The sequence below is a fragment of the Urocitellus parryii genome, chromosome X (genome assembly GCF_045843805.1).
Source record: "Urocitellus parryii isolate mUroPar1 chromosome X, mUroPar1.hap1, whole genome shotgun sequence".
Lineage (NCBI taxonomy): Eukaryota > Metazoa > Chordata > Mammalia > Rodentia > Sciuridae > Urocitellus > Urocitellus parryii.
In genome coordinates this window covers 74,381,690-74,408,843 of record NC_135547.1, presented here as the reverse complement: position 1 = coordinate 74,408,843, position 27,154 = coordinate 74,381,690, and the positions used below count along the sequence as shown (strand labels likewise).

At 47.3% G+C, this 27,154-nt stretch overlaps 1 protein-coding gene across 1 annotated transcript; it reads right to left on the bottom strand.

Moving 5' to 3' along the window:
* Window positions 1-250: 250 nt before the first annotated feature.
* On the bottom strand, window positions 251-25,219 carry Nalf2 (NALCN channel auxiliary factor 2). The gene is made up of 3 exons (XM_026399996.2): window positions 24,322-25,219; window positions 1,072-1,243; window positions 251-647 (listed from the first exon to the last, which is right to left on the bottom strand). The coding sequence occupies exons 1-3, from the start codon at window positions 25,183-25,185 to the stop codon at window positions 262-264; spliced, it is 1,422 nt and encodes a 473-aa protein (XP_026255781.2). The 5' UTR covers window positions 25,186-25,219; the 3' UTR covers window positions 251-261.
* Between the last annotated feature and the right edge of the window lie 1,935 nt (window positions 25,220-27,154).

The window sequence follows — 27,154 nt, the reverse complement described above, 5'->3', positions numbered from 1 at the left end:
TCACAGATGGGGCTTGGGAGGGGGCACCTGCTGCTCCTATCTTTTCTCCCGGATGAGATTTGCAGCTCCCTGGGGCCCTCTGGCCATTCTGTTGGAGCTGCTTTTGGGGTGGGGGTAGGTTGGGGGGATGTGTGGTCCCCCATTTCCCCCCCGCCCCCCCACCTGGTTCTATACCTCCCATGGGAGGAGCTCCCTCCCCCCCAGTGGGGGAGCTGGAGCTGCTGTCAGTATGTGATGGAGGTCTGTCCTCCCTCCCTGCTTTCACTCTTCCCGTGTCAGGCCCTCCTCTAGGGCAGGCAGTGTCTCCAGCCCCAGTACTCCACCACCCTGATTGCTGGAGAAGGACACCATGGTATGGAGGAGCATGAGAACAAGGACACAGAGCCGGATCCTGCTGGGGCTGAGGCGGGATCCCCCAGAGACCGGCAGCAGGGAGGGCTTGTGGCTAACGCGCCCTGGGGGATCGTGGCGGGGGTGGTAGTGGTGATACTGTTGGTGGTAGTGGTGGAAATAGGAGTGGTGGAATTGCTGGTGGTGGGTTTTGGGGGCCTCAGACTCCTTGAACTTCTTCTTCTCCGACTCACAGGAGACCCACTGCACGTCACAGCACTTGGTTTCCGGCCGCTTTGGTGAAGTGTCCAGCAACCCTGCCAATGGATAAGGAAGGCATGGTGGGATGCTGGGGGGGGGGGCTGATGTCTCTCTGCCTTACCTGGAGAGGATGTTTCCTAAGCCAGGACTTCTCAGGTAGTCCTAGCCAAGACTTCTTCCTCTTTGGCCCTCAGCACCTTCCCTTTCCAAGCCCTTCTTTCCCAGGGACCCCACCCAGTTTCTCTGAGATGAATCCTTGGCTGGATATATTCTGGGTAGAGATGGCTACTCTGGTCTCTCTTTTTTTCCCCTATTCATTTGACTGTACCTCAGCCTGGGAACCTTGTTGCCCACTCCTCCAACCATTGGGGCTTTTCTAGCCTGATTCTCCTGTTGTCCTCTCTGCTTCCACTCTTGACGTGCGTAGTGCCTGCCTTGGGCCCCCAGCCTCCTCCCTCTTCCCCAGTGCCCTGCCTTTACCTGTACAGATAAAGCCAGGGAGCCCTCCGTACACCATTTCCTCATTGTCGGGGAGGATAAAGGGGCACCGGGTCTGCACCTCCAGGCAGTATTGCTTGCAGGGCACCCAGCGCTGGCATTCCTGCTGGGTCACGCTGAAGTATTCTGAGCACAGCCAGGCCTTGTAGACAGCCTGTGGGGAGAGGAAAGAGCATCAGATCATGCACCAGCCCCTTCCCACCTCAGAGTAGAGGAATGGGGAAGGCCAACATGTGATCTCTCAAAGGAGCCTCGACAACCTAACCCCAGCACTTCAGAGATAGAGAGGAAGAAGGGTTTGGGTCATGGCCATTATATCCTACCCTAAGATCTCCTGTCTCATAGAGCCAGGGCACCCAAATTTCCCAATCTACAGTTATCCAAGACTTAGAATCTGTTTGCTGGCAGAAATAAAAATTACTCCTGTCAGAGTGGAAGGAATCTTACCAATCATCCTATCTAACCCTATCATTTTATACTTGGTCCAAATAAGTGTCTTGACTTGTACAAGGTTGCCTATATATAATGAGACAAATTTCAGTTCTATTCCATTTGGCAAACATTTTCTTGGCTGATGGTGTCGAGTATCTAAATTCAAGAAAGGGATGGGGAAAATAATCCTTGTTCTACCTCATTAGGGTATGGTGTGAATCAAATAATATGGCATATATGAAAATGTTTTTAAGCTCAAAGGTCAATACAAATGTGAGGGTTTTTTTATTTTTTATAAAAACAGGAATCTGTCTTACCAAGCACCACATGTGCCTTTGAGCTCTACTCAATCCATGCTATGTCCTGTTGGCCTCAGCCTTGGTACACAGCACAAATCACAGACACTGCTACACTTCTTTTGAAATTTTTTTTTGAAGTTTCACTTCATGGGCATACTTTCTGTCCCTCATCTAGCCCACCATTACTAGGCAGAAAGTCCTAGCTAGAAAGGTCCCCTGCTCAAAACTCTTTGGCTCTCATTAAGCCAAGGGGTCCTCAACAGCAGCACTACTGACATTTTGGGCCAGATAACTCTTTGTTGTGGAGGTTGTGCTGTGTATGCAATGTAGGATACTGAACAGCATCCCTGGCCCCTCTACCCACTAGATGCTAGTAGCATTCTCCCTCCTTTCCCCTATTATGACAACCAAAAAATGTCTCCAGCCATTGGCAAATGCTCCCTGGGGAGTTCCATGGCTACAACTTTGTGCATGCCATCATCACCTCTCACCTAGGTGACAATCTGTTATCTGGCCTCCCCACCTACATTCTTGTTCTTTCCAATGCACTGTCTGCACAAGAGGAAAACAGGCCTCAAGTGGCAATGGGATTATGTTATTTCCTTGCTTTTTAGCTTATAATGCTTCACAAGAACTGCTGTATTGAAAATCACTGATCTAGACCCTTGCTGCTCAAAGTGTGGACCTGGATCATTAGCATCACTATCAATGAGGAGCTGGTAAGAAATGCAGAATCTTAGATCCTGCCCTGCTCTGCTAGGTCAGCATCTGTTTTTAACAGGATGTTCGGGGGGGGGTGCTCACACATGGAATCTGAGTCCTTCCCATACCCAGCCTGGGTATCTTCAGCATCACTTTCTAGGTTCACTGTTGCTCCTCATAGCAATGGTTCTCAGACTTCAGTGTGCCTCAGAATCCCCAGGGGCACTTGTTAAATATGCAGATGCCTCCTCCCAATTCAGTTTCAAGAAGACTGAGGTGGGCTCAAGGATCTGAATTTTTGAACAAAGATCCAGGTCATCCTATAACAGGAGTCCTTTCAACCATACTGAGCAACATGGTCTTGGAAACACTTGGTCACAGTTTCTTACACTTATTTTAAATATTTTCACTAAATTACAAATGACTCCACTGCAAACATGGGCTTTGGCAATATCTCACATTGGCCTTAACCAAAGCAGGGGCAGGGATGGCAGGGAGTTGTGATACAAATCAGGAACAAAGCATTGCTTGGGACTTTGGTATCTCATAGGCATCTCAAATTTAAAATGCAGTACTTACTTTTTTTTAATTCCAAGTACACAAATCTTGACCAGCTCAGCAAGTGCTATGATACCTAAGTGTCAGCTTCCATTCCTCTTTTTCCCTGCACCCCCCATCCAGTCCCTCTGGAAGCCATGTCAGTTCTAGTTCCATGGCCACAGCTCTGTATAGGACACCATCATTTCTTATCTGAAAGGCAGTCTCCTATCTGGCCTCTCCACCTCCACTCTTGCTCTTTCCAATTCACTGTTCACCCAGCAATAAGAGAGGTCTTAAACTGTAATTGGATGTGTTACTCCTTTGCTTCAAACCCTTCAATACATTTAGATTAAAGCTCAAACTTCTGAACAGACTTCAAACTTCTACATACTCTGTCCCCGTCTCTCTCCAACCTCATTTTTCATTTTCTTCTCTCCCATCAAGCTCATCATACTCCACAAACAGGGGTTTTCTTTCTTTTGATTGAATGTTACCTACTTCTTCCCAGCTTGGAGCCTTGGCAAATGCTGTTTTCTTGGACTAGAATGTTCTTTCCCCCACTTTTGGCATAGATGGGTCCTTTTCATCTGATCTTCCAGGTCTCAGTTTAAATGTCAGCTCCTCAGAAAGGGTCTTTGCAGTAGGCTGACCACTCTCAGCAGAGGATGATGTCCTCATTATTCTATCCTTTCCTTACTTGTTTCTTCACCACAATTATTGCTTTGTCTGCATTCTTGTTTTGTTTCACTATCAACCCTACTAACATGAGTTACATGAAGGCAAACATGAGTTTGTCTTATTAACCATGGTGAACTCAGCACAATATACATAAAATATCCATTGACTGAGTGAACAGGATGAGAAAATGACAACTGGTTCCTACTTTCACAGACATTCCAGTTTCACAGATAGATAAATCTAACTTGAATCTGTGGTATATGACCTAAAGTACAGGAGAAGTCAAACTATGGGATTGTTGGAGTGAAGCAAGTAGACAAGTTGAGAAAGATTCCAGTAAGGGAATAAGAGTTGAGCTTGGACTTCATGGATAGGATGGGTAGAGATGAGGCAAAAGGACATTCCAGGATGAGGCAATGGCTTAAGCAAAGGCACAGGAGTGAGTGAATACAAGATGCACTAAGAGGACAGAGAAAGTTTCATGTGAGTGGAATGGAATGGGTACCAGTCCCTTGCTCATGGACATTTGTTTCCACATGGTCACTAGTTACTATGCTAAATGATGCTCCATTGAATATTTTTGTACACACATCTCTTATGCAATGACTTCAATTTCATTTATGTAAATTCCAAAAAAATGAAATTATGAGGATAAAAGGTACATGCAAAGGAATGAGAAAGGAATGCAAGCAAAGTGAAAAAGAACAGGTGAAAGTAAGGGGCTAGGTAAAAAGTGCTAGAGTGGTAAAAGAAGACAGTAAAAGAGAGGGTGGCAGCAGAGTAAGGAGTTTAAAGAGAGGAGAGTGTAAGAAAGAGAGAGTAAGAAAAGTGGGGGGTTTGGAGGGTAAGCAATGGTGGTGATCATGGGGGTAAGGAAAAGCAAGGCTGGGGAGAAAGAGCAGGGGAATAAGAGGTAGAAGGTGGAAGGGGTAAGAAAATGGAAGGGGTAAGAAAATGGAGTCGGGTGAAGGTGGGAAAAGAGAAGAGTAAGAAAGAGTAGGGAGATAAGAGCTATAGTTGGATCTAGAGTGTCCCACAAGGGCTCATGTGTTAAAGGTTTGGTCACCAGCCTGTGGTGCTACTGGGTAGTGGAACCTTTAGGAGGTGGGGCCTGGTGGGAGGACCTTAGGTCATTGGAGGTGTGCCCTTGAAGGGGATATTAGAAATCTGCCCACTCTTTCCTCTCTCTCTGCTTCTATGCCACCATGAGATGAACCATGCACTTCTACCACGATGAACTGTACCATCACAGGCTCAAAGCACAGGGCCTAAAGCAAGAGTGCTTTTGGTCCATGACTATGAACCAAAACCTCTGAAACTATAAGCCAAAATAAATATTTCTTCCTTTTTTTTTTAAGAGAGAGTGAGAGAGGAGAGAGAGAGAGAGAGAGAGAATTTTTAACATTTTATTTCTTAGTGTTCGGCGGACACAACATCTTTGTTGGTATGTGGTGCTGAGGATCGAACCCGGGCCGCACGCATGCCAGGCGAGCGCGCTACCGCTTGAGCCACATCCCCAGCCCTAAATATTTCTTCCTTATAAGTCTATTATTTCAGGCATTTTGTCACAATGATGGAATGCTGACTAACATGGAGTGAGTGGGGAGCATAAGAGTGGAAAGATGCAGGTAAGAGAAGGCTACTGAGAGGAGGAGTAAGAGAGAGGAAGAAAGAGGAAGGAGTGAACAGGTGGTAGACAAGAAGAAATAAGGGGAAAAGAAGGGAATTTTAAGAAAGCCGGGGTAAAAAAAAAAAGTAAGAGAGAAGAAAAAAGTAGGAGAAAGAAACAGAAGTAAGACATGAAAGAAAGTGAAATCACAAGAGGGAAGGGAAACAGAACCTTGTTGTACCCTCTCCATATTTTTGGCTCCAAGTGCCAAGATTTGTGTCTCTGTCCATAGCCTCTGTCCCATCTCTGCAATCTGGACCTAGAGTCTACCTCACCCTCACCCCAAACCATACAGAATCACCACCACTCCACTGCTGGTGGGACTGGGGCTCAGAGGCCCCTGTAAGATCTCTGTGGGGTCTTCCAGTTCAATGTTTCTGCTCCTAGGTGAGGAAGCCTGAGTGGTGATCCTTTCCTCCTCCTCCCAGTAACAGGAGATGGTAATTGGGCACTCCCCTTGTCTGCTCCTAGAAGGAGGGAGAGAATGAGGGAGGGGAAACGGAGGAGGGGAGAGGGGTGGCCTGACAGTGGGAGTGTGTCCTTTCTCCTTAATTAGACGACCCCCCTCAGTCCCTACACCCTCAACCAGAGTCACCATGGCAACAAGTGGGTGAGCAGATTGCCTGGGGAGGACACCAGGCCTGTGGGTGGTGAGGCAGGAACAGACAAGGAGCTCATGAGGGGAATGAGGAAGAAGAGCCACACAGGGCTCAGGGGTAATCCAATTCCTTGGCCACACAGTCAGCCAGCTGAACCACTGTTGGCCCACGTTTCAGTGGTGGCCTGGATCCTTCACAAGTGAAAAGTCTGGTTCTCAGGCTACCACCTAGGCCACAAACCTGGCTTAGACTCTGCAGTTTCATTCCTGAGGCAACTCTTGGTAGTTTTCTCTACCTCATCAGTGTGAGACCTGAGCCAGGGGGGCTGAGTTGCATGGGTAGTCTTAGGAGGTCTTAGCACTCATCTATGAGGATAGAGAAGGGCCAGGAGGGCCAGGCTGAGGAGAATTGTGGGGTTTGCTGGAGGTGGGATGAGCAGGGGAAAAGAAAAAATGTCTCAGAACCAGATGAAAGTCAATTAGGAGAACTGTGGAGATCTTTTGCTCTCTAGTTTCTCAACTTTGCCTGCATATTAAACCACTTTGAGATCTTTTTAAAAAAGATTCCTACCTGGCCCATATCAAACCCCAGACCTACAAGTAAGAATCCTTGTTGGTGAGGCCAGCACATCTGTAGTTTTACAAAACATCTCAGGCAATTTTAATATGCAGGCAGGCTTAAAAGAACTAACAGTTTAGTCTCACTTCATCATTTCACAGATGGGAAAACTGAGGTCCAGAACGAGGTAAGGACTTGTCTTCAGCCATATAAAATAGTGGTAGAGGGAAGAACTCAAAGGCTGATTTCCAGGGTTCTTCCTACTGAACAATCAATCCTACCAGTGACTGAATTGTAAACTAAGGGGAGCAGGACATACGTAGGGGAGGAGGGCTGAGGAGAACTAAGGTCTGTCCTAGGGTTTCAGACTCTTTAAACTCCAACCTGGCAGAAAAGGCTTCTCCATCATATCCCATCATCTGAGCTGAACCATCCTAGACCCTTGAGGTAGCAGCAGGGGATGGGTGGGACAGGAAGCCTTGACTTGGCAGTGCCCTCCTTTCCCCACCTCAGTCGGGCCACTGCTGGGCTCAATCAAGTTCAGGCTGCTACAGCCCAGTTGCTATGGGAACTGGGAGGGGAAGGAAGCAGTGAGTAACTAGAGGGAACACCAATTAACCCAAAAAGGAAGCTGAGAAGGCTGTCCCAGCCCTCCTCCCAACTGGGTGGAGATGCCACTCCTGAATTGGGAGGGGTATGATAAAGGGGATCCCCACTCCCCTGGGCTCTGCAGTTGCCAGCTTACGAGGACTGGGAGGACCTGGATGGTTTGCAACCCCGTCTGGAGCATTCTAAGCCCTACAATCCTCTGGGAAAAAATGCCTGGCTTCTCTAGAGTGCTGCATGAATGCAGACTCTCACACCTCAAAGCAGGGACTTAGGGGCAGAAGGCTTAGAAAGAGAAGGCCATCCTAAACTCCTTGGGTTGAGGGCTGGAAAAACCCTCCAAAGAGGAGAATCTCAGTTCTTGCCAACCGGGAAGTAAGCAGTTGCCTTCATGAATTCTAACTTGCTTCCCTCCTTAGGGCATGTTTCCTCATCTAAATCCTCCCTATAGACTTCTCTTCATGGCTGCTTATCTTTTTAATGTACCCCCTGGGACCCTTAGCCAGGAGCTCCAGCTGAAGAACTTGTGGATGGGTTTAGGATGAAAACTACTGCCTGCGAACACTGCAGTATATAAGTAACCACCCCACCCCAGATTTTACTCATGGGGAAACTGAAGCCTAGAAAAGGGGATTGCCTTCACCAAGTAAGAGACATGCAAGAAATCAACTACAAGCCAAGGAAGCACTCTTACTGTTAACCCAATGCCTCCTTGCACTACATCCACTGGCACACCTACAACTCTGTAAGGGACCCAGTTGGGCAAAGTCAAAAAGAGCCAAGTGTTACTATTCTCGACTCTAGGCATTCAAAGAGTTGGGGCAGAGTAGGGTGAGGTCAAGGTCAGTCTCCCCAACCAGAGGAAGGAGATCATAGTTGTAACTCTGTAGACAGCAGTAGTTCATTGGGATTGGCAGATTCAGAATGAGATTAGAGGCATACAGGGCAAATCTGGTTAGATGATAGGACTTTACCTAAATGCTATAAAAAATAAGCAACAGCTATCCTGCTTCTCAGAATGAGCAGTCATGAATCAAAGTGGCCTCGCCTAAAGGAATAGTAGGGGAGATGGCTGGAGAGGTGGGTGAAAACCTAAAGTCAACCCAGTTTCAGGGGGACCCTTGTACCTTCAAGTCTCTTAGGCCATCTGCTCCAAGGCAGGGGCTAGGTGGGCCCAGCCTGGTTAGGGGTGGCCTAGAGAAGTAGTGTCCCTAATACAGAGGCAGTTCTGAAGGGACCTAGATGATTCATGTCAATCAGATGAGCAGAAGAGGCAGGTTCATGACCACACCAGAATGGAAACCAGAATGGAAATGACTATGAGAGTCATTGCTCCACTGCCCTACCTTCTGCTGGAATTTTCACTCTGACATCCCTGCCAAGTTCTGATTGTAAACTTTGTCTCAGGAAGCTCATTGTTTCCTAGGTTTGCCCCTATTTTTAGATAACTCCAGCAGTTAAAGAAGTTGGCCTTCTTTGGAGCTGAGATAATGCCTCCCTATTGCTTCCCTCATGTCTTTTACTAACTCTTCTAGGGCCATACAGAACAGTCAGTTTGGACAGTTTCTGTCCCCCATGTCAGCCTCACAATTATTTATAGACTACCTTGAATCTGGTCTTCTCATTCATTTGCTAATGCAATGAACACATTCCCAATACCTTTTGAGTGCCTGACCCTGTGCTGGTAGCTACAGATAATAGTAATAAGACAAGAATGTTGTCCTTAAGGGGCAGGGGAGACAACCACATGAATCTATAAGTATGAACCACTGTGATCAGTAGTATGTACTTGGTACAGTAGTAGCATAAACTGAGAAGTGATCAACCAGGTTTTGAATACTGAAGGACAGGGAAATGTGTGGGAGAAGCTTGAGTTTGAACTTGGGGGAAAAAAAGGCATTGAAGTTCAGTAGGTGAGAGGATAAGTATATTTCAAGCAAAGGAATTAGCAAATGTAAAGGCTGGGAGGTGTGAAATAGTTCTGGGTTCAGACTCTATAGGTAGTTCAGCATAGTTTAAAGGTGCAAATGGGGAATATGAAGCTGCACAGAAAAGCCATGGCCATATTAATATGCTTTGGATGCTGAGGAGGAATTGGGCCCCATTCTATAGGCAATGTAGAGCCTTTAAATAATTGCATAAAGATTATTTATCACTTCTGTGACTAACTTTTCTAACTTCTGTCTGAAAGTGTGGAGGATGGAGTATAGGCATCAAGGCTAGAGGTAAGGAGGCCATTTAGGGAGACTATTGCAATAATCTGGAAGATGATGAGGATCTAAGTCAGTAGCAGAATTTAAAAATGGGGAGGAAGGGGTGGATATGGGAAAAATATTACAGAGGTGAAATTAACAGGATTACTTAAAGATATGGATAATGATGGAGAAGGAAGGGTCTGAAATAACTATCAGGCTCCTAGCTTGAGTGGCTGGATGAACAGTAGTTTCACTTATTGAGGAAGGAAAAATAGAAGGAAAAGTAGGTTTAAAAGTGGAGAAAAGTAGTTTTTGGTCATGTTGACTCTTATACATACGTCAGCTATGTGTAAATGTCTAGGGGGCACTTAGACATAAAAATAATCTGAACACAGACTTAGGGTCTGGATAAAGGCTTGGGAGTCATCAGGGGTCAAGGAGTCAATCCTGGGAACACAGTAGGACTATACTTTGCCACGTTTTGAAGTTAGGCATGGCCATATAATTTTCACAGGCCAATGAAGTGTGAACTGAAGTGACATGGACCACTAGTGGAGAGAAGCTGTAAGAGCTGGTGTATGATTTGCCACATTCTCTTCCCTCTTCTTCTTACTATAGAAGCAAAGTTGAGATGGACCCTCTACTACCTTGAGTATTTTGGTGATTATTGCGAATAAATGCTTCCTGCTGACCTATTTTGGACATGTATCATGAGCAAGAAATAACCACTTGTGTTAAGTTTCAGATCTTTGGTGTTTACTTGTTACCACAGCATAACCCAGCTCACCCTAACTGATCTACACAGCAATAGTAGAAGCCAAGGGAATGGATGTTATTGCCTAGGGAGATTGGGAAAAGAGAGGGATCAACAGTGGATTTCTGGAAAACACTAACATTTTCATAGTTGGAGATGGACAGCATGCCTTTATTTTATTTGTTTATTTTTATGTGGTACTAAGAATCGAACCCAGTGCCTCACATGTGCTAGGCAAGTGCTCCTTCATTGAGCTACAGCCCCAGCCCAAAACACTAACATTCAAAGGGCATGTGGAGGAAGGAAATCATATGAAAATTGAGGAGTGCCTTAAGAGACTGGAGAAGAAACAGAAGACGGTGGTATTCGGTAAATTAAGGGAGGAGAGAACTTCAAAGAATAGGGAATACCCAGCAGATAAGGTTTTACGTATATAATTCCACCAAGCAGTGTGTTCTTTTTTTAAATACTTTTACTTTTTACTTATTTATATGTGGTGCTTAGGATAGAACCCAGGGCCTGGCACATGTTAGGCAAGTGCTACCGCTGAGCCACAACCCCAGCCCCAAGCAGTGTGTTCTGAAGAAGAGGTCTCATTATGGTCAGAACAATTTCAGTGCAGCAGTAGGGGCAGAAAACAGACTGTAGTAAATTGAAAAGGGCACAGGAGGTGAGAAAAATGGAGATCTTGATTACTCTTCCAAGAAGGCAAACATTCCCAGGTGGTTGTTGTTGTTGTTTTAACTATTTCAAGGGATATAATTTCCAGTCCTATCTTCTATTTGATTGTACACCTTCAGAAAAGTCCCTGTTTTTCTGTGTCCTTTGCAAATGAACACAATCTCTGGATAGGGCTTATCAACACAAAGTAGAAGCATCAGCCCTCCTGTCTTAGAAACAGTTTCTGTTAACGCAGCTTATAATCACATTTACTCTCGGGGGAATATATTGGACTCTGCCAATAGCTTATTGGAGATGGAGAAGGGGAAGCCTTCCTGGAGTGTGGGACCAAAGAAATGGCCTACTTCAAAGTCCAAGAATGGAGTCCAAGCCTTCTGGTGAGATGTCTGCATAATTAAACACCCACGAGACTTTAGGCTCCCCCAAGTCAGGGACTGTATCTTACTTATAAGTGTACTGCTCTCAATATCTCAACAGGGAGTTGAGAATCTAAGTAAGTGGAGGATATATACACATGCAAGTGTTTGTCAAGTACTAGAAAGCCAGGCTTCCAGTAACTATCCCAGATTGGAGGAAGGTGGAGAGATGAGAAAAAAATGAAAATAATGGGTTATGGATGTAATTTCATGGAATTTTATAGCTGATGAAGTAACTGGGAATATGTTAGCAAAAAAGCCATAGAAAAAAAAGAAAAAAGAGAGGCACTTATTAACTCCAAGAAAACAAGTTGACCAAGGAAGGAAATGTAATCGCCATATTCTACACGACTCAGCTGTGAACAATATTATCCTAATAACATAAAGATGAATACTGTTAAAACCAGAAGCTGTGATATGCCAATATTGGGTGTATGATGGGAGGGGAAGCACGTGTTCATGCATGGTGTTGCTGGTAGTAAGACAGCTAAATCCTCCTCTAATCAGTCAATAGTCATCTAAAACAGAAAAAGTAAGAAATAGCATATCGACATGCCATTTAGAAATGTGCAGATACATATCAAATAAAAAACAGCTATGAGAATTGGAAGTATTTAATGCTGAAGAGTGAGATTCAGGGTGAAACAGACTACTGTTTCAATGATAATGCGTATATATATATGTATATATATGTTTTATATATATATATATATATAAAAACGTGTAATTTAAAAGACATATATAAGGATATATATATGATGTACATATGTATATATATACACAGAGAGAGATTTTTTAAAACAGAAAAATAAAAAATAGTAATATTTGATAACATTTAGAAATGTTGAGGTAAACATCAGAAGAAACACAACAGTTTCTATGGTTTAACTGAACAGTAAGGTTTAGGGGTGTATGTGCACATGTTCATGTATATATGTAGCTTCTACATGACTTTGAAAATTATGAACATATATTACTTTGATAAAATGAAAATTAAATAAAAACAAACTGATGGGCTGCCATGAACCTCAAAAACACAAAGCAAATCCCTAAGACTTGACCATCCTCATCAACATAGCTCACACTACTCTGCTCTGCTCTGGACCATCTATTCCATCACCACTCTTTGGCCCACGGATTTGGGCCAGGTGAGCCTAATAAGCCAACAGAGCTAGTGAGGGACTCCACAGCCAGAAAGGGGAACTGAGAGGAGGGCAGTTTTGGGGGCTTCTGTACGCAACTGTTGTGCAAGTCACCATATGAATGGTGTTAGTGTGACAGTGACAACCATAGCTTCCTTTGGAACTGTACACACTCCCAATCCCAGACCCAGAAAGCTATCTCCAGCCTTCTGCAGTGATCCCTCTGAAGTTGGCTTCCTGCATTTGCCTCACTTCGTGTCTCAAATTCTATGCTTTGCTAGGTAGATAAGAGGCTGGGGGAGAACAGAGACCTACCTGATCAAAGGTGACATTACAGGTAGACTTGATATCTGGTTGTGAGATGAATCAAGGACTTTGAGATCCGTCTATCTCCCTCTCTGTCTCTTCCCTCTCCCATCTAAGCATATCTTCATGCACTCAACTTGCTAGAAATCCTCCAGTTGCCTTCTAGCTCCTGATCCCCCATCCCTACCCTGACACATCATCTCCTGTTCCAAAATCACTTTTCCCTACTCCTAAGCTGCCTACCTCAATATTGTAAACTTCAGATGGGTATTAAGCAATCATTTGTATTTAACACATCTAATTAAGATAAGAACAACAGCTACCATTTATTAAGTGTCTACTATAAGCCAGGCTCTGTTTTAAGCACCTGACCCTGAAACTTGTTAACTCACTGAATCCCCACAATCACCTCCTGAATTAGAGACAGATTTTTACAGAGGAGGATCAAAGAGTTTAAATAAGTTGCCCAAGGCTCACAGTCAACAATATAATAATGGTGACTAGCATTTCTTGAGCACTTCCATCTTGGAGGCAGTGTTCTCTTATAAGATTATCATGATTCATGTCCTTTAATCCTCATAATGACCCTGTTTCTTAGTTTTGAAGGTGAAGAAAGTGAGGTTCCAAGAGAGATTAAGGAATACATTCAAGGGCTCACCAACAACTCTACAGAAAAGACAGATTTCAAACTAGAATATGAAGCCAGGTCTACCTGACCTTTGGTGCCCAAGCTCTTTATACCATACAACCTCTGGGATTGTCCCTCCAACTCACTACAACCGTTGAATCTTATTACTCAAAAAAATTCCTCTTGATGGAATTTCAGGTCAAGTTTTGGAGAGATCTCTAGGATGGAGGGGGTGATCTACCAAAATCAATCTATTCAGCTCATTTTCCTTATGTGGGAAGAACATTTCGATACTAGGAACTAAAAAAAAGTCACTCCCATTCTCCTCTCAAAGCATTTATTTCCCCCTTTCTATAAGCATGCACCGCGTGCATGCACACACACACACACACACACACACACACACACACACACTGCTTTATTTTTTCCACACCCACCAGCATCCTACCCAGAGCCCAAAGGTCTAATCTTTGGCAATGGTGCAGGGGAGGCTGCCCCAGTTGAAACGTTTTCTTGCTCTAGGGCCTAAGTTCTTCTGTTCCAAGTTCTACCATCTGGGGGGCTTCTGGAATAGCCTTGATCTAGAAGACACCAATGCCAGGCAGGGTCCACTTTTTTTGAGAGTTTCAGGGCATCCACAACATAATCCTTCTCCACAGCTTACCCCATGAATGTTCTTTATCAAGAAGCCTTTACTCTAACCAGATGGAGAGAGTCAGAGCCAGGTTCTGATTCTGCTTCTGCCATTAACTAGATGGGCAAACTTGAACAAGTCACCAGTAAGGAGGCAGGGACATGGCAACTAATTTGCTGTGTGACTGTGTGCCAATTACTTTCTCTCCCTGGGCCTCAACTTGGATCTAAGAAGATGTTCCCTCAGAAGGCAGTATTTGTGGTGGGAAGGCAGGGTCAAACATCTTTAAACTCAAACAGTACTGCTGTCAAGAAATCCCCCTCCCCCGCAAAAAATAAATTAATTAATTAAAAAGAAAGAAATAAAAAAAAATCCCAGGTGAGCTCTTAGTGGTTATAAAACCTCTAAGTCAACTTACTTGACTTCCCTGATGCACACTTTCCTCATCTGCAAAATGGAGATAACAAAAGAAACTTCCCTTACTTTTTGTAAATTATATGTGAAGTAACTAGCACAAAGTTTTTACCTGTAGTATAACTATACCAACACATATTTGGTACTACCATTATCTGCTGGCATTCAAATCCAGGCTCAAACTCTTACTAGATGGAGGACCCAGAGCTAGTCATTTGACTTCTGAGTCTATCTTCTCCACTGCAAAATGGGGACTATATTATGCACTTCACAAGCAGAAGTAATAAGAGAAAGGATACAGAATGCTTGGAATAGCTCTCTTCCTTCTCATTCTATCTTTTCAGCTCTAAGATGGAAACAGCAAAATTTTTAAATCTGACACAAATGTGATTACAAAAAGGTTAATATCATTAATACATATAAAAGAGTGCACACAAGGCAATAAGAAAAAACACAAAACCCAAACTGACAATTCACAAACAGGCAATATAAATGGCCTATAATCAAGAAAAACAAATGTCTCACCAAAGAAATGCAAATGAAAAACTAGCACTGCTATACCATTTTTCAAGTAAATTAATCTCACACTTTTGGTGAGCATATAAACTAGAATAATTTAGTAATTTGAAAAAAATTGGTAAGGTATGTCAAAAGCATTAAAAAGGTTAATACTCTTTGATTCTGTAAGTCTAGTTTCAAAACTTCATCCTGCAGAATTAATGTTTATGTTCCCATTTATATGCAAAACAAAGAAAAGAAAAAGTCATTTTCTGTGGAGGTGTTTATGTATGTCTAGAGAGAGGGGTGGAGAAGAATACAGAAAAAATTGTTAACATCCGTGACCTCAGGGCAGTGGACTCAGAGGGAGTGAATAGGAAGATTATTAATGTTTTCTTTATAAACCTCTGTACTGTTAGATTTTATACAATGAGCATGCATTATTTTGTGATTTGAAAACTTGGCAGAGAAATAAGAAAAAAATGATTGAGATAGCATTTATTAGTAAAAAAAATCAGATCTAATACATATTTGTGAACAAAGTTATTCATGAACAGCTTTACTTATAATAGTAAAAAGTTGAAAATAATGTAAAAATCGGATGATAGGAGATCACTTAAATAAATTACATTTATTCATGTGACATAATACATATATCATATATCATGAATGATGTTTATGAATAATTACATGGGAAGATACTCAATGTACCAGTATGTTAAAATGAGCAGGGTGAAAAAAATACATCAACCATGGAAAAATATATCCTCACATCAGGATGGCTATTATTTTAAAAGCCCTGAAAATTATATGTGTTGACAAATATGCGGAGAGACTGGGAAACTTCTGCATTGCTGGTTTGTATGTAGAATGGTACAGAATATAAAATTTTATTTATTTATTTATTTAATAATACCAAGGATTGAACCCAGGGTTGCTCAACCACTGAGACACAACACCAATCCTTTTTATTTTATTTTTTAAAAATTTTTGAGACAGGGTCTTGCTAAGTTGCTTAGGGTCTCTCTCAGTTGCTTAGGCTGGCCTTGAACTTGTACTTATCCTGCCTCAGCCTCCAGAATTGCTGCATTACAATCCTGTGCCACTGCACCCAGCAAATGTAATGTAATTTAAAATGATACAGCTGCCATGGAAAACACAATGAGAGTTCCTTAAAGGTAAAGCATGCAATTATCATATGATCCAGAAATTCCATTCCTAAGTATACCCCCAAAGAACTGAAAGCATGGATTCATACAGGTACTTCTACACTGAAGTTCATGGCAATATTATTCACAGTACCCAAGTGTTAGAAATAATCCAAAAGTCTGTCAACAAATGAATGGATAAACAAAATGTAGCAGATGCACACAGTGGAATATTATTCAACCACATAAAGGAAGGAAATACTGACACATGCTATGGCATTGGTGAACCTTGAAAACATGGTAAATGAAATAAGCCAGACCAAATTTTTTTTTAAAAAAGGTAAATAATGTCTGACTCCACTTATATGTGGCACATAAAATAGTCAAATTCATAGAGATAGAAAGTAGATTGATGGTTAGCAGGAACTAAAGGGAGAAAAGAATGGGAAGTTATTGTTTAATGGGTACAGAGTTTCTGTTTGGGAGGAAAAAAATGTTTCAGAAGTGGCTAGTGGTGATATTTCACAACATTATTAATGTACTGAATGCCACTTACTTGTACATTTAAAATGGTTAAAATGGTAAATACTATGTTATGTATATTTTAACATAATGAAAAGAGCCTAAGTGCCTCTGGGCCCTTTTTCCTATTATAATTCTCTTTTCTAAAATTTATCCAAGATCATTTTTTGTAATTGGGAAAAGCTATTTTCAAAAGATTCTCAGTCTATAACTATAAAGCACTAATAAAAACTTTAAAAAATAATTCCTAGTGTATAATAATCCTGAAGGATTAAGTTGGTCAGAAGATTTAGTTGGGTCCAACTCTAAACAGACATGTTTACCTTTCACAGATCAGCCAGGTAGCCATACTATCTGCATAAAGCCAAATAAGACAGGAAATATTGGTAACCCTTACACCACCAAACATCCTTGTCCAGGTAGAACTTGATGGGTTGACAGGCACTTCTTTGAACTCTTGGGTGCAAGAGAAGCCTAGGCATCTAAGGCTGTGGGCATGGGAACTGAGTATCCAAATCCAAGGCCAGGCCTCTGCAGACTATGAGGTGATGAGGTTTCTCTGCATTGTTTTCCCTTCCAGATTTACCATCACCTACTGGATGGGGCTCAGGTCTGTACTTGGTTTGCTCAGGGCATCTTCTCCCTTCCTGCTCTGACTAATCCTTATAGCAATTTGGGGCTGAAAACATAACAGAGATACTTTTTCAAGCAAGAGGAGAACAGCTTTTTACTCCTCCCTTGCAGAGCCTTCAGAAAATGGAGGAAGCAAATATTTCCTTCATGCCCATCCTCCTCTTACTACCCCAAGAGGACACCAGTGATGGTTACTGGGTCTCAAGGACAAAGACTGGAATCCTAAATAAAGAGGATATTAGTGGGTCCTCACTGTGGATCTGAGCCACCCCAGAGGGTCCCTAAGCTTCCAATAGGACTGCTGAGCCTCAGCTCCAGTCCACCCAGCTTCTTATCCCAGCCTACCTGTAGGCAGTGAGGCATTGCCTCTAATAGCTGTAGAAAGCTATTAACATCGTCTTTATACATCTGTGTTCTAGGGAAAGAACAGTCGGACCTGGGTATATATCCCAGCTCTTCTACCTTTCAACTATGTAGCTTGGGGTGGTTGTTTCCCCTTGCTGAGCCTCAGTTCTCTCGTTTGAAAAAAAGGGGATTATAATAGTACTTGCTTGCTAGGATGATTGTCAAGAATAGATGAGTTAATGGGCATATGTAAAGCCCCTAGTATTTCTTAAGTACTCAAAAGCTTGCAGTTTTCTTTTTCCCATTCCCCTTATTATCCCTTTCTTCTTTGGCACCAGTTGGCCTCATCTTCTGGCCTAGAAACTTGTGGCTCTGGTTCCAGCTCCCTTCCCCAGAATCCATTCAAGCAAGAGCTCTGGTCCTGGCAATCTCTGTTACTCTATAAAAACTATTTCCCTTCCTAAAGCCAACTCCCCTGGTGCCCTTGTCATCCCCTCTAAGCACCTACCCAGCTCAAGGTCTCAGAAATTCATGATTTTCTGAAACCTGCATCATGTCCAGGGCTGTGGGCCTATGCACCTGTAACCACAGGGATGTGAACATACCTATACCCCCAGAGACTTGTCAGGCCAGCACTGGAAAATGGTGCTTCTGGGGGCTCAGATTTGTCCAGACACCCAGAAGAAGAGGCTTCCTCTGGCTTTCAACTAATACCTGCAGCTAGAATCTGCATGTGGTTGAGAGAGGAACTGGGGAAGGGCAGGTGAGATGTCCAGTCTGCATAGGCACACAGCAGGTAAACAGCCTTAGAGGGTGGGGAGCACAAAAGAACTGCTCAGAGGAAGAAGTTTTTCTAGGTCAAACTTCCCATCCCTGAGTCTGAGGTGTCTGGCGTACATGCCCACCCACATAAAGAAGAGTGGGTGAACCCTCTCCCTAAGTTACTGATGTCTGTGGAGGGGATCTGCACACATCCACATGGCTTGGAAGCACCTCTCATGTTTGTGAAGTGTTCAGAGATCCTTGAACCTCCCTTGATCTAGGCCCCACCCACTGTCTTCCTTTTCTTCACCCCTACCTCCACTATGTTCAGAAGACTCTTCTAGCCAGACCATTATATTGGGTGGGAGGCTGCTGGGCTCCCTTCTTTCCCTTAACTCCCCCCACCCGCACCTTCAGGAGATACCAGTATATCCTTCTTGGAGGTTCCCGTTGCTATGGTGACTATAGTAGTCAGGCACCAGCCTGCGGGAAGGATGGGAAGTAACCATGAAGACTGGGGGATGTGTGTTTTTGAGTGTGTCTGTGTGTGTATGTATGCACACATGCACATGTATACCCTGACTGGGGAGGAGAGAAGGAAGGGAGGGAAGAGAAAGAGCAGAGAGAGGAGGAGGGAAGGGCAAGAGGGCAGGAGAAGAGAGGACCAGAAAATGAAAGGGGGCAAGAGGAGAAATGAAGATGAGGGAGGTGAAGTGTGAGTGGAGTGTGAGGGATGTGAAAGGTAAGGGTGCATGGAGGTATTGAGGGCAAGAGGTGAAGTGCCAAGGAGGTGAGTTAGGTAAGCCAAAAAAGTGTGTGGGATCTAGAATAAAATTTGGGAAGGTTGGAGTGTGATAGAAAGGGCTGACTATTAGAGGGAACAGGGTGGGGAGAGAGGTAAAGGATCAGGGTGGGAGGGCAGAGGTAAGTTTTTTGAATAGTAGAAGAACAAAAACATATAAATAAGGGTTAGAGAATGAGGTATGGGTGTGGTTTGGGAAGGGTCTAGGGTACTAAATAGAAAATTGGACAGGTTGTAGGTCCTTGGTATATGAATGAGAGCATTGGGTATAGACTAAAATGTAGGAGGAACATTGGGGTGGGGGTGGGTCAGGATGGGGGTAAGAGGTCTGGAGAGGTGTGTTTCAACAGGAGGCCACTTTCCAATTCCCAGTCTTAATCCACTATGTCCTTGTCTAGTCTTTAAGCATTGCCTCTTCTCTGTCCCTGTTCCAGGATTCCTGATTCTTGCCCCTTCCCAGAACCCCATGCTCACATTCCTTGGTAATGCGATGAACTCCTGTGGATCTGGAGGCCCATCCCCCAGGGCCAGCTTGGTCATTATTCGCAGGAGGCTATTTACTGATGGCCTCCCCATTCCTCCATCCCCAAACAGGGACCAGGGAATCTTTTCTGGGTCTATGTCCTGATTCAGGTAGGATGTCTATGAGGCAATGCTCCCTGCCTGTCAGCTTGGGTGACAACAGGGAACACTGGCCAAATGGGGATCCCTGCCCTTTGCCCAGTACCCTAAGCTCTCAGCTCTAAGGACCCTTTATATTAAGCATTAGCCCAGGAGTCCTGCTTGGCAGGAAAGCTGTGGCAGGTGGGAGGAAAAAGGAAGGCAGTGAGGCAGAAACAGCTGCCAGCCGGAGTGGAGGAAGGGCAGGGCCCCAGTGGGTATGGGCAGAAGGCAAGGCGGTGGCTCTAGCAGCCCCCCACCTTCTCCCTATGTGTGGGTGTAAGACCCAACCTCCTTTCCCAGCCCTCCCCTTCCAATGCTGCTGTTCAGGAAGCAGGCTCTGCTCATGGGCCTAATCACTGGGCTGAAATAGACCTCAGAGGTCATCTGGCCCAACTCTCCTTGTAATGTGATGCTAGAGTCAGCTCTAAAGCACTTGGACCCAAGGTTCTACTTATATCAGGCCAGATACTTTCTGGGAGCAGTCTGTTTCTTCTTTGGAAGAAAAAAAATCTGTGAAATGAGTGACTGATGTGCCAGGCCTAGATACTGTACAGACTTCTCATTAATCACGACATCACAGAGCTTTCCTGAAGAACTAGCTCCATTTTACAAATGAGAAAAGAGAGGCTGAGAGTTGAAGTCCCTAGCTCAAGGTCACACAGGTAATAAAGAAGCTAGGTTCAAACCTAGGACTTTGGTTTTTGATTGTTTGTTTTGGGTTTATTTTTTTATTTTTTTTTTGGTACCAGGGACTCTCTAGTCCTTTTTTAAATTTTGAGACAGGGTCTTTCTAAGTGGCTTAGGGCCTTGCTAAATTGCTGAGACTGGCTTTGAAGTTGCAATCCTCCTGCCTCAGTCTCCCAAGACACTGGGATTAAAAGCATGCACCGCCACACCCAGCAGGACTTTCTAACTATAAAGTCCCTCCGGGACCAGCAGGACATGGGTCTTCTTTTGTACTAGGACAACTTTTATAAGGTGTGAAGTCCAAGATCATTTCTCTTGATTCTCCCCTTTTCCAGGTCAAACTGTTTGTACAACTCTTTCCAGAACTTGGGTTACAGCCCCTTTTTTAACCTGGTCAAAGTGAGATCTGGCACAAAACACACAGTCGGCCAGGTAGATTTGGGCCAATTCAGAATAGAACAGAACTATCACATCCTTTCTGGGCAATAATCTGGATCAATGCAGCCCAATGGGCAATAAGAGAACTGAGAATATCCTTCCCTTTGGCCTGCGGACCTCTTAGATGAAGAGCCATGAGAGAAGAAGCCAGGGGTTTGTGCCCACCTTCACCACTCCCCTGAGTCTTAATGTTCTTAACTGAGATCAGGAAAGAGAGGGGAGAGACAAACAGAACTAGGTGGGGGCTTGGCAGGATTGGGAGGGTAGAGAGGAAGGTGGAGAGATGGGTGGAGACTGAGGTGGTTGTCCAGTAAACTTATGCAGAGTTAAGGGAAGGACAGAGCTTGGGGGGTGCACAGGGAGATAAGGCGGAGTTGGACTTGGCCCCAAGAATGGGAGAGGCCAGGGTGGGGATGGGCATCAGCCTGCCTGGGTTAACATCACCCTGCTGTGCGAGAGGAAGTCAGTCGCACATTAAGGAAATGTTGCAGCTAGTACTAAATTGGGAGGTGTCACAGGCACCAGTGAGCACAAGTATGATTTGTGGGGCTCTGTGGGGCCCAAAACAGGGGCAGACATTGCAGAGGGAAAGAACAGGGTTACTGGGGGCCATCCAGAAAAGGATCCTACTAAGGTGCTCAGAACAATGGCCTCGGGGACATGGAGTCAATTGGCCTGGGAACTAAGGCTCCAGGCTTGGTTTCCAAAAGTAGAAGAACCACCTTATTCTGGCCTCAGGCTGTAGGCTCTGCACCCAAGAGCAGTTTCCAGGGTGGGGCATCATCTTCCAGGGATCCCACAGGAGGGCTTAGAGCCCAGGAGCAAGCTTGTGATTGGCAAAGAAGGATAGCAATGGAGATGGGGTGAAGGGCTGAGGAGAGAAGGGGCTGTAGGAAGGAGAGGAACAGGGCTGTCTTTCCCCTTAGTGCCCACAATACAGCTGGATTTGAGAGCCATATGGGTCCAGGCCTTAGTTGAGGGAAAGAGATTTGGAAGAGGGGTGGGAAAGACAGGAAGAGAGCTGTGGAGCTGGCACTGCCCTTCTGCCGGCACAACAGGCAGCAAGAGAGCAGGAGTTGTTCCTTAGCTTGCAGGAGAGAGACACAAGGAGACCAAGGAGACAAAGGAGAGGAGGGAGGGCTGTGGGGAACCTGATGGGAGGCAATGACAAAAGCATGGGCTTTACACTTGGAACACATGGGTTGGAGTCCTGGCACTCCTGCTTATTGGCTGACTGACCTTAGGGCAAATGGCTTGATCTTGCTACACCTCAGTTTCCTCATCTGTAAAATGGGGGTAGTGATATTACCAACCTCCCTGGGCAGCTCTGATCTCATAAAATATGTTAAAGAGGTTGAAAACCCTAAGTATTAAATCAATGCCAGATATTAGATTCTTCTTAAAAAATACTATCAGCTACTTCTTCCCACTTAAATCTCACAAAATACCCAGAATGTGGGCAGGGCAAGGATTATTATTCCTATTTCACAAATGAGGAAATGAAAGCTTAGAGAAATGAAGTGACTTGCCCAAGGTCATACTGCTAACAAGTTGTACAGGTAATAAGACCTTCTGAATCAGAGATCAGTTGTCTTCTGCATCAAACTGCTTGATAGAAATAATCAATGCAGGGGATTATTATTTCATGCAGGATTAGATGGGGCTTGGAGCCAACTCTAAGATGGAGAAAACCTCATGGGAAAGTTGTGGCATGGTTCTCATTCATCCTGCTGATTGAGAGAAGAAAAAGAAAACAGTGGGGCTATGGGATTGGAGGGAGGAACACAAAAGACGGACATCCTTTATTCCGTCTGCTAGTGAACCATGTTCCTCTGTTCCCACTGATTGTGTCTGTGGCAGACATTGAGGATATGTGTCTTTATCTCTATATGACAAAATGTGTCCTTCCTCATGTGACAGTACTTCCGCCTGCGTGTCTCTGACACCATGGGGAGATGAGCGTGTGTGTGACATGGTGTCTGCTTCCATGGCACTGTTCGTGGGTGTGACGACCTCTTCCGTATCCCTGTGTGTCTTTGCCCAGGGTGGTGTTGGTGGTGGTGTGTGGCCGTGTGTGTGTGTGTGTGTGTGTGTGTGTGTGTGTCTGTCTGTCTGTCTGTACACCTTTAAGAAGTGGAATATCTCATTTGGTAGTGTGAGTGAGGCAGTGAGTCAGCTGAGGCTGAGGGAGGCGGGAGGAGACTGCTAGGTTACGAGAACAGGAAAAAGGAGAAGGAGAAAGTGAAGTCAGGAACAAGGAGCTACCCCTTTCCTCTCCAACCCTCTTCCCCAAGTTCCTATGGAGCCCACCAAGAGCAAGGAAAACCTTGCAGAAGTCCACAGAAGCCAAGCTGGATGGAAAGAGGGGGGCACTTTCTGCCTCTCCCCAATGCCTTGGAGGGAGATGAGCTAAGCTAGGAGGCAACTGTCTGCTTCTCTCCAGCTCTCTGCCCCTACCTTCAGAATGTGTGAGGCCACCACCCCACCTGGTCTCCTTGTTGCTTGACCCTTTGACCTTGCTGTTCTCTTTCCTTCAAAAGACAAGCCACCTGGCCAGGTATGGAGAACTGGGCTGTAGCATCAGGTCCCAAATATCTATAGCCCCCACCCATCTACTCTCCAGAACTCCCCTGATGAGGGTCAAGAAGTTTCTCAACACTCAGCTCCTCTCTAGACAGGCCTGTGCTGCAGCTGCTGTACCTCTTGAGACTCTCCTCTCTGGATGCCTGTTCCTAGCAGCCAGAAAACCAGTGTTCCCTCCACTGCCACCCTGGGGCGCTGGGAAGGCACTGGGAGTTCTGTAATGCACCAATCTTCAGTGGCCCTTTCCTCCACAAGCCAGTATCACCTGTTCCCTGCTCATTCCTTTGTCAGGGGAGAGGACCCTGCAGGTTCCCTCCTTGGAAGAAGGCAGGCACCCCTGGGCTCCACCTGCCTAGGCTCTGGCCAGCCACCTCAGGTCACATAAGGTCAACAGGGTGGTGTGTCCTACCACCAGGACTGCACCTCCTTTCACCCATTGGCAAGAGCCAAGGGTAAAGCATTAGGTTGCCAAATATTCTCCTCCCTCTGTTGGCCTTCCCCCCTGCACCAGCCAGTCCCGGGACTTTCAATTCCAGCCCAGGCAAGGAGTGTGGCACAGCTGGCTGGGGATGAGGGCTGGGGGAACACAACCTCTCCTTCCACCCCTTTGCCAGCCCAAGACCCCAGGACCCCTCCCTCCTTGGGCCAGGGCGGGGCGCCAGAAAGCCCCTGCCCTAAGATATTGGAACCTGGAATTAATAGAAGTTGCCCAGGTGATTACCTTGCCTGAATCCCAGAGCCCCTTCTCTAGGGAGGGGCCCGGGGTGGCACTCGCAGTGCTGCACTGGGAAGGGTGGAAGTGGTGGGGTGGGTGGAGAGAGACCTTTCTTCTCCCCGTTCTAATGTCGCTGCTGCCGCCACCCAGGCAGCCGTTGTGGCCGCGGACGCCAATCCCTACCTTGCAGCCTTTCGTGCAGGACCGGATTGAGTACTCTTCTGCCTGTAAGTATTTATGCAGCACGAAGTCGAACTCGTCATATTTTTCCTGAGCATGTCGGTCCAGTCGCTGGTATGCCTCGATACAGTTGCTACATGCCTCCCAGGCCCCGGAGCCCGGGCTGGCCATCACGGCCAGCAGGTCCCCCAGCAGGGTGTCCAGACTGCAGTCCAGGCTGTCGGGGCGGTCCATGCCCAGCAGCAAGTCCCAGACCGTGTAGGTGTCGCAAAAGGAGAGAGTGAAGTTCCGAAAGTGGCCTTTGAGCAAGTTTTTTTTGGCGGAGGGGAACTCGGCCCGGGCACGGGAAGGGGAGTCAGGGGGCCGCAGAGGGGGGGCCGGGGTAGTCGGTTCGAAAAGTCTCTGCAAAGATTCCAATTTGGTGCAAGCTGCATCCAGCCCCGTGGGCTCTGGGACGCCGCCGCAGACCTGCCCGGGGCCGGCGGCGGGGGCGGCTTTGGTCAGGTTGCTGTATCGGGGCCCGCAGGTGCCTGGGGGCGCGCTGGGCTCGCCGGGCGACGGCGGCGGCGGCAAAGGCAGCACCGCACGAGGAGGCACCGGCTGCCGCTCACGGCCGGCCCCCCAGGGTGGCCGCATGGCGCTGCTCAGCTCCCTGGCCCGGGGCCGGGCCCCCGCGCACAGCCACAGATGGTCAGTGAGCAGCACGGTGAAGAAGAGCAGGGACGCCAGGGACAGTCGCCATCGCTGCGCCCGCTCGGAGTCGGCGCAAGGTTTGTCGCTCGGCCTGGGAGCCCAGCAGCAGCAGCAGCAGCAGATAGTCAGCGCGGCGGCGTCTTTCCCGGGCCACATCCAAGCGCCCCTGAACATATTTCAGGGGGGTCCGGGCTGGAGGGAGTAGACAGGCGCGAGGCCGGACGGCCGTCTCGGGCAGGCGGGCTGCGCTCCGCTCCGCGCTCCTCGGCGCCGTCCAGGCTCTACCTCGGGGGCTGCATGGTGAGGCAGGCCGGCCGGCCCGGGGCCCCACTCAGGCCAGAGTCGCGGGGCGCTCTCGTGCCGTCCCAGCGCCCCTCCCGCGCTCCCTCGCTCACAGCCTCAGCGCCGCCGCCCGGCCCGCTAGGCGCTGCCCGGCGTCCCGGCGGGGGGCGGTGCGGGGCACTGGGGCGGTGGCGGCTGCGGCGGCGGTGCCGCACTCCTCATAGTGTCGGGCCCCTCAGCTGCCCTCGGCTCCGCGCCACTTCACTCTGCGCCGGCGGCTGCCCGGCTCACACTCTGTTCCGGCCGTCTCGGTTCGGCGCAGCTCTGCGCCCCTCAGCGCCGCCGTGCGGGCCCCACCGCAGCGCTCCGCTCTGCTCCCCTCGCCCCGCGCCGCTCCTCTCCCGCCCGTCCGCCCGCTGCCCGCTCAGCGCCGCTCCCTGCCTCGCTCGCGCCCTCCTAGGCCGGCCGACCGGTCCTTTGCCCAGCCCTTCGGGCTTCGCTTGTGCTCCTGCCGTTCGCGGAGCCGGTCCCGGGCCGGCTCCGCTCTGGCTCCGCACCCTCTGCTCCCGGAGTTCCGGCTCGGGCGGGCCACCTGGCTCCTGGCAGCGCCACAGGCGCCGGACGCGGACACCGGGCTTTACTTAGTGCGCTTCTCGCTTCCGCCTCTCGTTCGCACCGCTGTGGCGGCCGCCCAGCGGCACGGCCCCGTGGCTCCCGCTGGCCATGCCCCCTCAGTCTGTCGCCATCTTCCGCTGTGCGGAGAACACCTTGAGAGCCCGTGTGCGAGTGTGTTTGGGGGGGAGCGGGGCGGAGAAAGAGGCACTGAGAGGAGGAGGGAGCGGGACTGGGGCCCCGACTGCGCCTGCGCCTCAGGACTCCCCCCCCACCCCACCCCAGCCCCCGCCGGCCGCAGCCTGTGCTGTTTGGGGATGTTTCCAGTCCACCCCCCAACTCCATTCACTTCAGCGCCTCCGTTCATCCGCCTGCTCCCCGCGTGCACACGCCACACGCTGAGTCCCAGGCCCTGGCACCCCCCCTCCCCCATCAACTAGGGCACCCGCCTTCCTCCCCTGGGCCGCCCCACACTCCCCCGAGGGCTAGGAGACTTCTGAGGGTGATTCTTGGAAGCGGGAGGTATCTCCATAACGTCTCACTGCCTCCCTGGGTCGCCTCCCCTGTCCCCGTGACTAGGAGACGCTGGAGCCGGCTGCGGATCGGACCAGTCCCGTGTCCCTAACTCCGCTGTCGCCCTTACTGTCCTGCCCGAGGCCAAGGCGGCCAGTGGTGCTGAAGGACAGCTCCCAGTTTAGCTTGAGAAGAGGACTGAGCTTGAAGAGCGTCCGGGTGGGGGCAAGGCTGTGGGATAAGAAGGGTAGTAGTGGTGGGGTGTCGTTTTTTGCCCTTAGGAAGATTTCCAGCAGCCTCCCCCCAACCCCCGTCCTAGCTTTCTGGCTCCCCCTACAGGCTGCTGAGAATAGCTGAGCAAGAGTTAGGGAAGCTGTGCCGCCGGGATGGAACCATGTGCTTGGGGCCCTCACAGAGTCACATGGCTTTAGAAACTCGGACGTACAAACGTCCTGCCGCGCCACTAACCTTGTTTGGACTCCTCAAAATCTCAGATTGTTCCTGTGGACTACTTCCTTTCCTCACTCCCTCCTACTCCTTGTAACTCTCACATTCTAGTTTTTAACCAACTATTGTCAGCAAGGATTTGCTAACATGAATAATGACGACAGAGAAAATAGCCTTAATTGAACGCATACTATATGCTAGATACTGCCCTAGGGACTTTACATGCATTGCTCATCTGATCTCTACACCGATCTTATTAGTCTTTTACCTTCATTTGCTTATGAGGGAG

Excerpts from the sequence above, each read along its gene's own strand:
- Nalf2 (XM_026399996.2), bottom strand. The coding sequence starts at position 25,185 with ATGTTCAGGGGCGCTTGGATGTGGCCCGGGAAAGACGCCGCCGCGCTG. Across the intron at positions 1,244-24,321 it reads CCTGCACGAAAGGCTGCAAG|GCTGTCTACAAGGCCTGGCT; the intron begins GTAGGGATTGGC and ends CTCTCCCCACAG. Across the intron at positions 648-1,071 it reads CCCTGGCTTTATCTGTACAG|GGTTGCTGGACACTTCACCA; the intron begins GTAAAGGCAGGG and ends ATCCATTGGCAG.